This window comes from Monodon monoceros, unplaced genomic scaffold (assembly GCF_005190385.1).
Source record: "Monodon monoceros isolate NGI ecotype Baffin Bay Population unplaced genomic scaffold, NGI_Narwhal_1 Super_Scaffold_12, whole genome shotgun sequence".
In the NCBI taxonomy this organism is placed as follows: Eukaryota; Metazoa; Chordata; class Mammalia; order Artiodactyla; family Monodontidae; genus Monodon; species Monodon monoceros.
In genome coordinates, this window is record NW_021703768.1 from 64,149,326 (window position 1) to 64,164,882 (window position 15,557).

The following is a 15,557-nucleotide window of genomic DNA, read 5'->3' on the forward strand; positions in this document are numbered from 1 at the left end:
TAAAAATTGGTTGGACCATATATTAAATATTATAAAGCTACAGATATTGAAATAGTTTTGATACTGTCTTTTCAGTAGACTAGTCAATAGAACAGCAGGGAATGTCCAGAAATAAACCCAACTCTATCATGGAACTTAGAACAGGAAAAATCTGGTATTTCAGATCATTGGAGCAAAAGTTCAATAACTTGTGTTGGGACAACAGGCCAACATTGTAGGAAAAACAAAGTTAACATCTTTCCTTAATCCTTCCTCCAAAATAAATTCCAGATGAATTAAAGACTTGAACAACAAACATTAAATGCATAAAAAAACCACAAGTGATGATTCTTTTTTTATATAGTTTCAGAATGGAGAAGACCCTTCTTAGTAAGGCACAAAACCCAGAAGCTATAAAAGGAAAGTTTGATACATTTGAATACATAAAAATAGGTTCTGGTAAAACCATCCTCAACACATATGTCAAATAGTTGTAAAGAATTCTAACAAATAAAGAATGATCACAAATCATCCAGAAAAAGACCCTGTTTGATAATTCACTATATTGTAGAGAGTAAGGAAGCATATACTCAAACATAAAAGAAGTATCCACATTCCTGTGGGTATTGAGTTTTTACTAAATGCTTTTTTCAGTTTCTATGAAAATAAATATTTTCTCCCTTTATCTATTAATAAAATAAATTTTATTAATATCTTATATATTGAACCATCCACACATTTACAGAATAAACCCCACTTGATTAGAATTTATCATTCTTTTAATGTACTGCTGAATTTTATTGCTAATATTTTAGTTAGGATTTCAGCATTTGAAAGTGAGATTGGTCTGTAGTTTTTTTTTCTTTCTCAGTTTTAGGTATCAATATCATGAATATTTCATTAGAAAACTAGGGACCTTTCTTTCTTTTTACATTTTCGGGAATGTTAAAAGTAACATTCAAATGAGGCCTGTACCTGAGTTTTCATAAACTCAACATTGAAACCATTTAAACCTGGTGCTTTGGGGAAAGCTTAACTTATACAGTCTTTTCTATTTCTTACATGGTAAATGGTTGATTTTCTGTATGGTAGCCAATTTTGATATATTGTATTTTCCTAAAAAATTGTTTATCTCACCCAAGTTTTAAGATTTATTTACACACAGATGATTAAAATAGTTTTCTTTTGGTTTCTTCTGTGTCTCTAAAATAATTTCCTTATTTTGTTTATCTGAGTTTTCTCCTTTGTGTCTTGATTAAACTAGAAAATGATTTATTTCTCTTTTTTTTGAAAATGAACTCTTGGATTATGTATTTTTCTGGTTTATGATTTACTAATTTCTGCTTTTTATCTTTTAAAATTCTATTCGTGTAGTTTCTTCTAGTTTCTTAGATGCTTATTTTCATTTTTAATATTTATTAATATATTTATATTTATTAACATAAATATATAAGACTATACTTTTTTCTCTGACCAGTGCTGTAGCTGTATCTTATTTTATCTTATGTGTAGGTTTTCATCACTGTTAATTTATAAATATTCTGCAATTGTGGTTTTGTTCTCCTTTGTCTCAAAAGTTGTTTTAAGAGAAAATTTTTTAGGCACTGAGATAGTAGAATTATTTTATTTTGGATTGGTTAATAGTTTTCTAGGTTTATTGTATAGTAATCAGGTAATGTCTATATTATTTCTACTTCGTAGACTTTATTAAGGTTTTATTAATGGTTTGATATATGGATATTTGTATGAGTTCATGTATTTTATGAGGATATAGTTTGGCTGTTATAACAGAAACCTAAATTAACAATAGCTTAAACTTAAGTTTGTTTCTGTCTCACATAACTGGAAAAGCATAAATAGGCCAGGGCAGATTTGATGCCTTCACAGTGTCGGGGACCCAAAATCCTTCTGTCTTGGTACTTGTTTTCCTTTAGGATATTGACCTCATCTATATGGTCAGATTGATTACTGCCATGTCTGAGTTTCAGTTGGTAGGATGGAGGGAAAAAGAGGCTCAGGGCCTGTGTCTGTTCTTCAAGGGCACTGGACACACTCATTGGCTTTAACTTAGTCGTATGCCTATACCTAGCTGCAGGGGAAGCTGGGACATGTAGCTATTATTCTGTACAGTCTTTTGCCTAGTTAGAATTCAGGGGATTGCTATAAGACAGAAAGGAGACTGGATATTAGAATAAAACTACTGTGACAGGTTAATAACATACATTATTAGTTACGTTATTTAAGTCTTTCATGCCTTACTCTTTGCTTTTAAAAATATTTTTAATGTAATTCTTTGAATAAGTAATATAATCACAAGGTTTAAAAACCAATGAACAGAGTTATACTGTGAAAAGCCTTTCTCCCATTCACCCAGTCCTGCCCAGCCTCACTAAGCACAGTTGTCAGTTTCTTGTTCAACCGCATTAGTAGTTTCTTTATGCATATAAAAGTGAATACAAGTATAGATTCTTATTTTCCCCTCCTTTTTAAAACAAAAGGTATCATATTATATACCTTGCTTCTGTTCTGTTCTTTGCTTTTTTTTTTTTAACTTAGCAATACATCTTGGAGCTTTTTTCAAAGTTCCTCATTTTCCTTTTCTAGGTGCATTGTATTTATGTATGTACTATAATTTATCTAACCAGCCTCCCTATTGATGAACATAAAGGATGTTTTTAATCTTTGATATTACAAACAATGCTATAATGAATAACCTTATGAGTGTGCCATTTTGCATGTGTGCAAATATTTGGCATCTTTAATTTTTTGGCTACTTGCTCTCTTATGGACTAAGAGAGTTAAAGTCTCCAACTATTAAAGTGTTTTTGTCTGCTTCCTCTTCTGCCTTTATAATTTTTGCTTATTAAATGCTCATGATATGTTATTTGGGGCATATTCATATAGGTTTTATTATCTTCATGAAGAATTATACCTTATTATTAAAAGTTCTCCTTCTTGGTCTTGTTTAATGATATTTTTTACCTAAATTCACATTGTCTTTTTGTTTGGCTTGAATAAATTTGCTTTATCTTTTCTTTGAAAAATAAATTTATAAAGTTTTATTTTTCATTGACTGTTTTAAGGCTGATTTATTGTCATTAAAAAAATAATTTTAAACATACAGAAAAGTTGCATAAAACTACTACATCTCCTTTACCCAGATTTCCAAATTGTTTAACCATTCTCTCTCCCTCCATCCCTCTCTCTCCCCCCACCTCTCTTTCTCTCTTTTTTTCTATGTTTTTTTTTCTATCATGATGCCTCATATCCTTAAGTACTGCAGTGTACACTTCCCCACACAAAGATGCACTCCTGTATTACTAGTATGCAACCTTCCAACCAGGAAATCAGCATTGAGGCAACACTGCCATGCAGTCTGCAGACCCCATTCAAATTTATCAACCATTCCAGCAATCCTTCTTATTTTCTTGTGGTCCAAGAAACTCTCCAGGAACGTGCATTACATTTAGTTTGCATAAGTCTCCTTCAAAATAGTTAGTTCCTCGGTTTTTCCCTTCCTCTCGTACACATGACAGTCTTCAAGACTACAGGCCTTTTATTATGAAAAATGTCCACAGTCTCGGTCAGTTCAATATTTCCTCATGACAGACCTCAGGTCTTGCATTCTTGGCAAGCTCATCACGTACTTGTCCCAGTTCTCAAATCAGTCACTTCTTCAAGGATCCCTGCTTGATTATAGCAGCAGGTGGTATTTAGAAAGCAAAATCTGGGATTTTAGTATAATCATTGCTCCTAGGGTGTCAGTGCTCCCAGGACCTCTTAGTGGACAGAGCTGGAAAATATATGTGCATGTATATGTGTAGTTATGGTCTGTGTATGTATATATGTATGTATATAAAAACACACCTATATAGACTTACATACATAAACATTTCTCTGTGTGTGTGTGTGTGTGTGTGTGTGTGTGTGTGTGTGTGTGTTTAACCAACCCATGAGTTCATACTGATATTTCCAATTTCAACCCAACCCCTGAGGGTTCTTTCTAGCCTTCTTTCTTTCCATGTTGTTAAATTCCTTATCAGATGCCTAGATACCTAGCTCTCATTAATCTAATCTAACAGTCTTTCTTTTAAAAAGAAGAGTTTAACTTATTTACATTTATTTATAACACAGATATATTTGGTCTTGTTTCTGTCATTTAAAAGAAAAACTAACATATTTGCTATTTCTGTAGCTTTAAAAAGCATTTCACTGTAGCTATTTTCTTTCTTTTGTATTTTTAATTCTGAATATTTGGTAAGTTAGTTTTTTTTTCCTATTGGTTATTTCTTACTGCTACTTTATAAAATATGCTTAATTTACTTCTTTACAAGTGCCCGTTAACTTCCATGAGCAATAATAAAATTAGTGTATTTCTTCACCCCCCCTCTCACCTAATTTGAGTTGACTGTACTCTCTTAATGTCCAACTTTGTACTTCATATTGAATGATAGATTGGCTGGCTGTAAAATTCTTGGCTCACAATGCCTTTTGAATTTTGAGGGCATTGCCCTTCTCCTTTCTTTTTTTTTTTAATATAAATTTATTTATTTTTTTGGCTACATTGGGTCTTCGTGGCTGTGCGTGGGCTTTCTCTAGTTGCAGCGAGCGGGGGCTACTCTTTGTTGCGGTGCTTGGGCTTCTCATTGCGGTGGTTTCTCTTGTTGTGAAGCACGGCCTCTAGGTGTGCAGGCTTCAGTAGTTGTGGCACGCAGGCTCAGTAGTTGTGGCACACGAGCTCAGTAGTTGTGGCTCGTGGGCTCTAGAGTGCAGACTCAGTAGTTGTGGCGCACTGGCTTAGTTGCTCCACAGCATGTGGGATCTTCCCAGACCAGGGTTCAAACCCATGTCCCCTGCATTGGCAGGTGGATTCTTAACCACTGCACCACCAAGGAAGCCCTGCTCTTCTGCTTTCTTTTTATTTATTTATTTATTTTATTTATTTATTTTTGGCTGCATTGGGTCTTCGTTGCTGTGTGCAGGCTTTCTCTAGTTGTGGCGAGTGGGGGCTACTGTTCATTGCGGTGCACGGGCTTCTCATTGCGGTGGCTTGTCTTGTTGCAGAGCATGGGCTCTAGGCAGCAGGCTTCAGTAGTTGTGGCACGTGGGCTCAGTAGTTGTGGCTCGCAGGCTCTAGAGCTCAGGCTCAGTAGTTGTGGCGCACGGGCTTAGTTGCTCCATGGCATGTGGGATCTTCCCGGACTAGGGCTTGAACCCATGTCCCCTGAATTGGCAGGCAGATTCTTAACCACTGTGCCACTAGGGAAGCACCTCTTCTGCTTTCTAATGTGAGTATTGATGTGGCAAAGTGTGAAGCCAGCCTGATTATTTGTTTGCCCTTATAAGCGACTTGATTTTGGAGGGGGGAAATGCGGGAAACTGAATGTAGAAAGGGTTCTTTATCTTTGATGCCTAGTAATTTTACTAGAATATGTCTCAGTATGGACCATTCTATACCAGTTTTTTCAGCAATATGGAGTTTTTTTCGATATATAGATTTAAATGCTCTTCTTTCCTGTAATGTTTCTCTGAATTGTATTAAATACTTGTTCTGTTGCCTTTGTACCACTATGTTTTCTCTTTCAGAAACTCCAGTTATGAATATGTAGATCTCCTTTGCCTGTCTTTGGTATCTATTGTTTTCTCTTTAGTCTTTCTTTCCTTTTTATTTGTTTGCATTTTATTTTACTGTATTTTATAATTTGTCTTCTCTGACCCTTACAATATTTTCAACAATGTCTGTTCTCTCTAGTCTAGTATACCTTCAGATTTCACCATATTTCTGTAATAGTATTAATTTTCCACTTCTTTCCTAAGATCTGCCAATTAATATTTTATCTTCTCTTTTCTGTTGTCTTGAAACTTCTTCCATGAATTTGTATATCTGCTTTGTGCTCTTCAAAAAGGCAACTGCATCATTTAAAAAATGTGTGGATTATGGCTTTCATCTGTTTTGTGGCTTCCTTTTTTTTAAGTAGTTTTATATCTGTTTCAGCTATCTGATAGTTTTTTTCTAATGATGAGGTTTTTATTTCTCCATCTGCCATGTGTTTTTTCTTATATTTTCTTGTATATTTTCTTTGTATAAAATCTCTGCCAAATTTATTTTGATTATCTGCTTTAAAGAAAGTGAGGTGTTTTTTAGACCAGCTACTTGCCTAAAGTTCATAGTGGAGAGGGATCAGGACTATGCTCTTTATGACCCAGAGAGTCTTACGTATGACTTGTTTAGCCTTTAACTTCTCCCCAGTCAATGGAGATAAGCAGTTGTGGTGTCTCTAGGTAAGATCTTTCACGTGTCTCTTAAATTTAAACTTTTGGGTTTTCACAGGAACAGTCTGATTCCTACAACTATGGCTTTCCTGTTCTATTTCTTTGTCTCCACTGCTTTTTGAGACCAAATCTAATCCAGGAAAGCTCCCACTCGTAGTTCAAGGACACCATTCCCACTGTGCAAAGTGTTTCCGTGGGATATGCCTCTCATCCAGAAGAGTCTCTTTTAGGCCTTCTCTGTAATCTGCATACATGAGCAAACTCTCTCCACCTCCTTAACATGTGGCCTTAATTTCTCTTGCTGTTAGAAACCTTCTCACCTGTTTTGTAATTTGCACTTTCAGCTCTCATTGGAGATGGGGTTTCTATTTTCATTCTTTTGTTCTTTTTGTTACTTTAAGGTGATTCTAGGAGAAAAAGGAGGCAGTGCTGACTTTAGGCTGCCATGTTCAAATAGGATGATCCTGTCATCCCATTTCTTTCATTACTTACTGCCTCAGTTTCCTCACCCTCCACTTCTGTGTAGTCAGTTACTCTCCTGAAATTTCTCATTTGAAGATCATACTTCGTTCAAGCCAAATTCTTAATCTCTGCAACATTTGAGTACTGCTGGTCTCCCTTTTCAGTTTGAAACTCCCTTGTCCTTTGGCTCCATGGCATTGCACTAAGTGGATTCTTCTACTTCTCTGTCTAGCTTGTTGTTGTTATTGTTGTTGTTTTTGGGGGGGGAGTCCTGTTTTTGTTATTGTTGATTTGTTTTGGAACTCTGTCCCTAATTTTGGGGTTCTCTTAACTTCATCTCTTTCAGAGTCTTTTATTAAATATGAAAGGTAAACAACAAAGCTTTTTAAAAAAATTTTATTGAAGTATAGTTGATTTACAATGTGTTCATTTCTACTGTACAGCAAAGTGATTCATTTATACATATATATATATATACATACATACACATATATACATTCTTTTTCATATTCTTTTCCATTATGGTTTATCACAGGAGATTGAATATAGTTCCCTGTGCTATACAGTAGGACCTTGTTGTTTATCCATTGTGTATATAATAGTTTGCATCTGCTAATCCCAAACTCCCAATCCATCCCTCTTCCATGCTCCCTCCCCCTTAGCAACTGCCAAGTCTGTTCTCTATATCAGTGAGTCTGTTTCTATTTCATAGGTAAGTTCATTATAAATTCTGTATTAGAGCCCTTTTGATTTACAAAAATCTTCCACAACTCTGTGCCTAACCTGTTCATGTTCTTCATGGTGTCTTTTTCTTTTTTTTTTTTAATTTATTTTTAACATCTTTATTGGGGTATAATTGCTTTACAATGGTGTGTTAGTTTCTGCTTTATAACAAAGTGAATCAGTTATACATATACATATGTTCCCATATCTCTTCCCTCTTGCGTCTCCCTCCCTCCCACCCTCCCTATCCCACCCCTCCAGGCTGTCACAAAGCACCGAGCCGATGTCCCTGTGCCATGCGGCTGCTTCCCACTAGCTATCTACCTTACGTTTGTTAGTGTGTATATGTCCACGACTCTCTCTCGCCCTGTCACAGCTCACCCTTCCCCCTCCCCATATCCTCAAGTCCGTTCTCCAGTAGGTCTGTGTCTTTATTCCTGTCTTACCCCTAGGTTCTTCATGACATTTTTTTTCTTCTTAAATTCCATATATATGTGTTAGCATACGGTATTTGTCTTTTTCTTTCTGACTTACTTCACTTTGTATGACAGACTCTAGGTCTATCCACCTCATCATAAATAGCTCAATTCCGTTTCTTTTATGGCTGAGTGATATTCCATTGTATATATGTGCCACATCTTCTTTATCCATTCATCCGAAGATGGGCACTTAGGTTGTTTCCATCTCTGGGCTATTGTAAATAGAGCTGCAATGAACATTTTGGTACATGACTCTTTTTGAATTTTGGTTTTCTCAGGGTATATGTCCAGTAGTGGGATTGCTGGGTCATATGGTAGTTCTATTTGTAGTTTTTTAAGGAACCTCCATACTGTTCTCCATAGTGGCTGAACCAATTCACATTCCCACCAGCAGTGCAAGAGTGTTCATGGTGTCTTTTGATGGAAGGAATTTCTGAATTTTAATGTGTTCAAATTACTCGAACATATCCTTCACGGCTAGTGATTTTTGTGTCTTGTTTAAGAATTCTTTCCCATCCCCAATGTTATGAAAATTTCTCTAGTAATATATTACATTAAAGCTTTGTTGTTTACCATTAATCAAGGAAATTGAAGATGATTCAAAGAAATGGAAAGATATCCCATGCTCTTGGATTAGAAGGACTAACATTATTAAAATGGCCATACTACCCAAAGCAATCTACAGATTTAATACAATTCCTATCAAATTACCCATGGCATTTTTTCACAGAACTAGAACAATTAAAAGACCCAGAATTGCCAAAGAAATCCTGAGGAAAAAGAACAAAGCAGGAGGCATAACACTCCCAGGCTTCAGACAATACTACAAAGCTACAGTAGTCAAAATAGTGTGGTGTTAGCACAAAAACAGACATACAGATCATTGGGACAGAATAGAGAGCCCAGAAATAAACCCACACGCCTAAGGTCAGTTAATCCTTGACAAAGGAAGCAAGAATATACAATACGGAAAATACAGTCTCTTCAGCAAGCAGTGTTGGGAAAGTTGGACAGCCACATGCAAATCAATGAATTTAGAATACACCCTCACACCATACACAAAAATAAACTCAAAATGGCTTAAAGACTTAAATATAAAACATAACACCATAAATCTCCTAGAAGAGAACACAGGCAAAACATTCAACATCATTCAGAGTTTATTCTATCATTGAATGACATTTGGATTATTTCATGGTTTTTGCTATTGCAAAGATTGCTGCTGTGAACATTCATATATATAAATGTGAACACACACACACACACACATCCTGGTGCAAATGTGCCTGCATTTATAAAGGTTATATCAGAAAGGAATTTCTAGAAATAGAATTTCTAGGTCATAGGATATTCATACTTTCAGCTTTAGTAGATACTGCTAAACTGTTTCCCAAAGAAAATGCATAAACCAGCTACCTGTTTTAAGTTGGATAAATGTCACAAACAATATTCAGCAGAAGAAGCAAGACCAAAAAAATTATATCCTGTATGATTCCATTTATGTAAAATTCATTAACAGGCAAAAATTAAACTGTATTGTCTAGGATGGATATACAGGTGGTAAATAAAGCAAGAAGATGGCAACCCAAAAGACAAGGTTGTGAGGACTCTGGGGGAAAGGCGAGGTTGTGATGGGGCAGTGATATACAGGTGTCTCCTGAGGTGCTGGCAGTGTTTTTTCTTGATTTGTGTTTTGTTACACCGGAGTTCATTTTATAATAATTTGTTAAAACATTTATGTTTTATGCATCTTTTCCTATACATGTTACATCACAATGAAAAGAGCTTTAAAAATGAAATCTGAGAATTGATTTGAATGAATGCATTTAAAATACCCTGAGTCAATTTTATTTTTCCTACTTTTAGTTTAAATACAGTAGCGGGAGGATTAAAAGAGGCAAAATAACACTGGAAATAAAATGAATAACTTCTTTTAACCTAAATTCATATCTGTCTTTTTATAACGTTTGTCACCGTGGTGCTCAATAAAGTAATAAAAATGCCATTTTAGCAAAAATATGTTTTTAAAGTAATTCTCTTTTTTTTTTCTGTGTTCCCTACTGTAGTTTAAAATTCTTTTTAGTTTGTCACATAATACTACTATGGAACAAAATCCAAAGTAATTTCCTTAAGGACAGTAATGTGTCAGTATAACAAGAATATATACATTGTTTAGACTGTTTCTTATCATTAGCAGAAGAACTGCTTTGGAGATTTTCCCTGGATTCTGACAAGTTTATGAGGAAAATAAATATGAAAATACTTAACAGCTTCGCATTTCTCTAAACTCTACTAAGAGTAATGTAATAGTAATGTCACAGGAGAAATGAAAATATATGATTTAATTAACATTACAATTCTGAGCATATTCTTATATCCATAATAAATCTTCATATATTATTATTGTTTTTTAACTCCAGAAATACATCTAGGTTTATTCTGTTTGGTATTCTTAGTGACATCTCTTGGCATTCTTGTATCTCATACAGAAAACCCCCGGAAGGGATAGCGGGGCCACTTATAAGTGAATATGAATGTTGGGAACGTCAGTGACATTTGTGTCTCTTCACTGTCCCTTCCAGTCGTGCTTTCGACTGTGGCCTGGCTACTGAAGAAACCAGGTTAGAGCTGTGGTTTTTGTGTAGGGAACAGATTCCTTGATCAGCAACACAATCTCCTCAGTTCTTTTGTCCAAAATTGGGCGCATTTCCAGTGCTACCAGTCTGGGTTTCTAAAGCCATTTAACATTAATTCAGATACAGCGGGACCTAATTTAGGCAACAGTAGTGTGAATTTTATTCTCTCTAGTCCCTTTGATGTTGATGAAGGAATGAAACAGGAAAATATAGTTCCACCAGTGCTAATTAATTTTTTCTTCTGTGTGAATTTGGGTTAGAGACAAATGAGAGTAACTGTTTTTAGGCTTATTGGAATTCTTCATCACTGTTTCTTATCTTTCTCTTTTAACTATATAATTCTGTTTTATTTTAATGCAGGTACAGCCTGACTGTTTGGACTGGAAAAAACGATAGCTATTCCACTGAAGATTTACTTTTTATTAGAGGCCATTTTGACAAAAAAAGAGTTTTCTATGACATCTTGGAACCACAAAACCATGAATTTAAACAAGCCATTGGAATCAAAATCAATCTCTAAGATGAAAATTCTGCTAAATTATTTCATGTTTTGGTTTCATAATCCTTCTTTGCTTTGGTCTGAATTGGTTACCATATAAATTATGATGATTGATTTATGTTCCAGTTTATCCAGTCAAAAAACATTTACTGAGTGCTTACTCTGTTAGGCTTATGTCCTTATAATACTGTACTTACCTAAAAGATTTGGAAAGAAGAGATTGCATTGGGCTAGTATAACAATACTTTAGGAAAATGAATCTTTAAAACTCTTTATAAAAAATTTTGGTATACTGAAGATAATTGAAAGAATCCACATGTCATACAGCTATTAAATCACATTTTGTTGGCACTAGCATTATAGAGATTTCATAAAAATATGCCATCCTCTTTCCTTTTTCCTGGAGAACTAGTTATTCAGAGACTACAGAAGAGTAAGAGGGCTTTAAAAATGTTTTTAACTTTCACAGGGATGAGCAGCTTTCTTATAACAAGATCAAGTCTCTTTACCAAAAACAATACGGATTAAAATTAGATGTATCTAGAACTTCCATATTTGGGGGAGTATGCCGACAGCCGTATATGTTTTTTGTATTCTTTATTTTGATCATAATATCTAGAGTGAGCAAAATACTATTGGAGAGCAGAATTTTAATCCTGGTAATATATCATTTGATCTTCAAGTTTCTCACCAACATCACCTTGGTTCAGGCCCTTGTTCTACTACTAGAATTTCAAAAACTGGTTCCTCATGACTTCATTCCTCATACTCTTCTCAAAGATACCCTGAATATTTCTGCTGGAAAAAAAAAATCTTTTAAAAAACACCTCTTCCTTTATGTCAAATCAAAAATCTCTAGGGGATTCTTAAATTCAACTTCATTGAATTTTATTCTTGCAAGACCCTTCCTAACGTGGTCCCACTCTAAAAGTTAATTCAGTGTCATCAACACAGTCCTTCATTTCAAAAACAGCTACACCATCTGTAGTCTCCAGATCTTACTTTAACAGTTAATTTCAACTAATATTTTTCACTAGTTGTGTCATACATAGTAGTTATGTCTCCTCAGCTAGATTATAAAGTGCTTTATGGTAAGAGAGCACTCTTAATTGTATTTACAGTGCCTGGCGTAGTCCTGAGCAAGATATTCAGAAAAACATGTTGCTTCTTTGATTTATTGAAAGTAATTTACCAATGAATGTCCTAAGATATGTAATTTATCTTTTATCAACCATTTTCTCCCAGTGAATAAAGTAGTGCGATGTAGAGAAAAGAGCTTGGGTTTTGAATTCAGATAGACTTCCCTTACAGCACCACCTCTGTCCCTTAGTAGCCATAGATTTGGGGAAATATTTAACCTCATTGAGTCTTGATTTCTTCATCTATAAAATGGGGGAGGGGCGCAGAGGATGAAGCTTCTCTTGTAGGGTTGTTGTGAAGGTTAAGCGAGATTCATGCAATGGAAGCTTGTAGCTCAATGCTCATCACATAGCAAGCGCTCAACAGATAGTTCCCTTCTTTTAGACTTATCATGTGATCATATCCATTGTAGATAGATAGCAGTAAGACATATAACATGAACATTGTATACATATAAATACTTCAAGAAAATGATCATATTTCCACTTAAAATTTTAGCTACAACTGAATGTGGTGCTATTTGTCAACACCTAAAACTTCACTTTCTATGATTGTTTGCCAACAGCAAAAGATGCAATTTCATAATTATAAAATGTTAATAATTGCAACAAATAACTCTTAAAATTATAGTAAAAAGTAATGTTTACATTATAAATATTCTAAAATGACCATGCTTTGCTTTTACAAAGAGAGCTGAATTTATAAATGAATTGCATTTTAATTAAGTTTGAAATCAAATTCATTTGTCCAGAAGATTAACTTTACTACTTTATCCTTAATAATATTTTTTAAAGTATTAGTCTTAAGGCAAAATGCCTTTATATTGAGAAATTTATCAACTAAGTGTCATTTAGATTAAGATTTAAAGCTATATTTTAAAGTGTTCTCAGGAATAAAAATTACATAAGAGAATTATAAAATGTATTCTGTTGAAAAGTAAATTTTTAAAAAAATATTTATTTATTTGGCTGCGCCGGGTCTTAGTTACGGCATGCAGAATCTTCATTGCAGCATGCAGGATCTTTCGTTACGGTGCGTGGGCTCTTTGTTGCAGCACGCAGGCTTCTTTAGTTGTGGCGTGCAGGCTCCAGAGAACACAGGCTCATTAGTTGTGGCAAACAGGCTCTCTAGTTGTGGCGCGTGGGCTCAGTAGTTGCAGTGCACGGGCTTAGTTGCCCCGTGGTACGTGGGATCTTAGTTCCCCGACCAGGGATCGAACCCATGTCCCCTGCATTGGAAGGCGGATTCTTAACCACTGGACCACCAGGGAAGTCCCCAAAAGTAAAATTTTAATGGATTTTGGTCCCTATGGAAAAAGGAAAACATTGATCCCTGCTTCACACCATATACAAAAAATAATTACAGTTGAATCTTAGGCCTAAAAGTGAAAGCTCTAAAACTATAAAGCATTTAGAAGAGAATAAAGGAGAATGTTTTCATGACTTGGAGTAGGCAATTATTTCTTTCCTTTTTTAAATTTCAGTTTTATTGAGATACAATTGACGTATAAAATTGTAAGATATTATTAAATACTTGGGAAGAAGTTCACAGACAGAAAATAAGTAAATGTTTTAGTACCACCTATTTTTTTCTCTCCAGGTTCTTAGGTCTAATCTATTGCTGTTAAAATCCCACAGCATCCAACTGCTGTCTCCCAAGTCTGCAGAGCAATCCTAGTCCTAGAAGATACTTTTGTACAACATCCAATTTTTCAAAAAATCAGAGCTTTTAAAGGTGCAGTAGCTTATGGCCCTGTAAGAGTGATGTGATTGCTAACATACTCATTTATCCAATTGAAAACTGTTGCAAGTTATTCAGAACAGGTTGTTTATTTGCTTGTTTGTTGGAGCTAGGGTCTTGGATTTTTCCTTGTAATTAAAAAAAACTGGGCTTCAACTACTGAGCCTGTGCTCTAGAGCCCGCGAGCCACAACTACTGAAACCCGTGCGCCACAGCTACTGAAGCCTGTGTGCCTGGAGCCCGTGCTCCGCAATGGGAGGCCCACGCACCACAGCGAGGAGTAGCCCCCGCTCGCCGCAGCTAGAGGGAGCCCGCGCACAGCAACGGAGACCTAACACAACCAAATAAATAAATTAAATTAAAAAACTAAATACCTAGTGACTATATAGAAAAATGCTCTATTCCTCATCTTGAAATTTAAGATGGGAGCCTGCCTAATATGAGCTTACTATCTTCTTACAATCATAAATTCATGAATCAATGCAAGGAAAATAGTGTGTTTAAAAAGAGAGATGAGAATAGTAGCGCTGAAGTACTTTTTAATCTAGAAAATGGGAGTATAATGAATTAGTGAAACCAAGAAGAGCTGATAACCAGCTCTTGGAAGAAGTGGGGCGGGATCCAGCAGCTCTTGGCACCCCAGCAGCAGGAACTCAGGGTCATTGTTCCAGTGTCCCCCATGAGTGTCACTCTTACTCTTCACTGTGATTGCTCCTCTCTCTCCTTCGTACCTTTGGACTGCCATCCTTTGGTCCAAAGACCTTAATTTGTCCAGTCACTTGTGTCTTTCATGAGGGAGACATGTAACAGGACTTCAGGGCTCAATAGGAACTCTGGGGGGGAGGGAAGGGGACATCTAATTAATGTCTGATAAGCTGAGGTTGTGCAAATAATTCAGAAATGATTCCTACCTCAAGGATCTTACCATCTAGTAGGGGGAGAGAGACTTGTTAACAGTAAGTTGGATATTTGCTGTAACTCCTGTGATGGAACTATATACCAGGTTGTGGTGAGAGACAGCAGTATTTTCTAATTGGGAGAGAATACTTAGGTTGTGTTAAGTAAGATTCACCAGGTAGAGAGAGCAAAGGGCCTTTCAGACAGAGGCACGTGAGCAAAGGAACTCTTAAGTGGGAAAGAGCCTGATCTCACTTGTTCAAAAAAGTTTGTGGAGGCACTGTATTTCGAAGCTGAACATTTAGGCAGGGACCAGATTCACTTTCCAGGCTAAGAAGTTTGCTCCTTTTCTTTCAGGCTGTGGGAATCATCCCACCATTTTAAGCAGGGAAGCGTTACCAGGTTTGAGTGTTACAAAGGTGATTCCAGTGGCATGAGAAGGAGCCTTAGAATTCTTGAAGTGAAAGGAGATGACGCCCTGAATTAAGGTGGTAACAAAAGGGGATGGGAAGGCTCAAGAAATAGAGGAAAGGTTAAGAAGGAAGAGCTTGTAAGAGTTTGTAAACTAGTTGAATGGGAAGTATGGGGGAGAAGGACGAGTCTAATATACATATTTTGGGCTTGGGTAACAGAGCGTCAGGTGGTGCTACTGACCCAAACAGGATAGAACAGAGGCCAGGTATAGCGATATTTCTCAGTGATTTGTTGACATTGCTACTTTATACCAAT

The 15,557-nt window shown here is 35.8% G+C and overlaps 1 protein-coding gene across 2 annotated transcripts in view; it reads left to right on the plus strand.

The window, feature by feature from the left end:
- Window positions 1-12,943, plus strand: part of FAM151B (family with sequence similarity 151 member B) — a 34,077-nt gene extending 21,134 nt beyond the window's left edge. Inside the window, exons 6-7 of one of the 2 annotated variants that reach the window (XR_003792659.1) lie at window positions 10,406-10,537; window positions 10,913-11,086. Coding sequence is in view for 1 of the 2 variants with exons in the window: in XM_029216550.1 (XP_029072383.1) it covers window positions 10,913-11,072 (160 nt within the window). In the remaining variant the exon portion in view is untranslated. Of the gene's footprint in view, window positions 1-10,405; window positions 10,538-10,912 lie in introns of both variants that reach the window. The other variant, XM_029216550.1, reaches the window with a different exon arrangement.
- The last annotated feature ends 2,614 nt before the right edge of the window (window positions 12,944-15,557 follow it).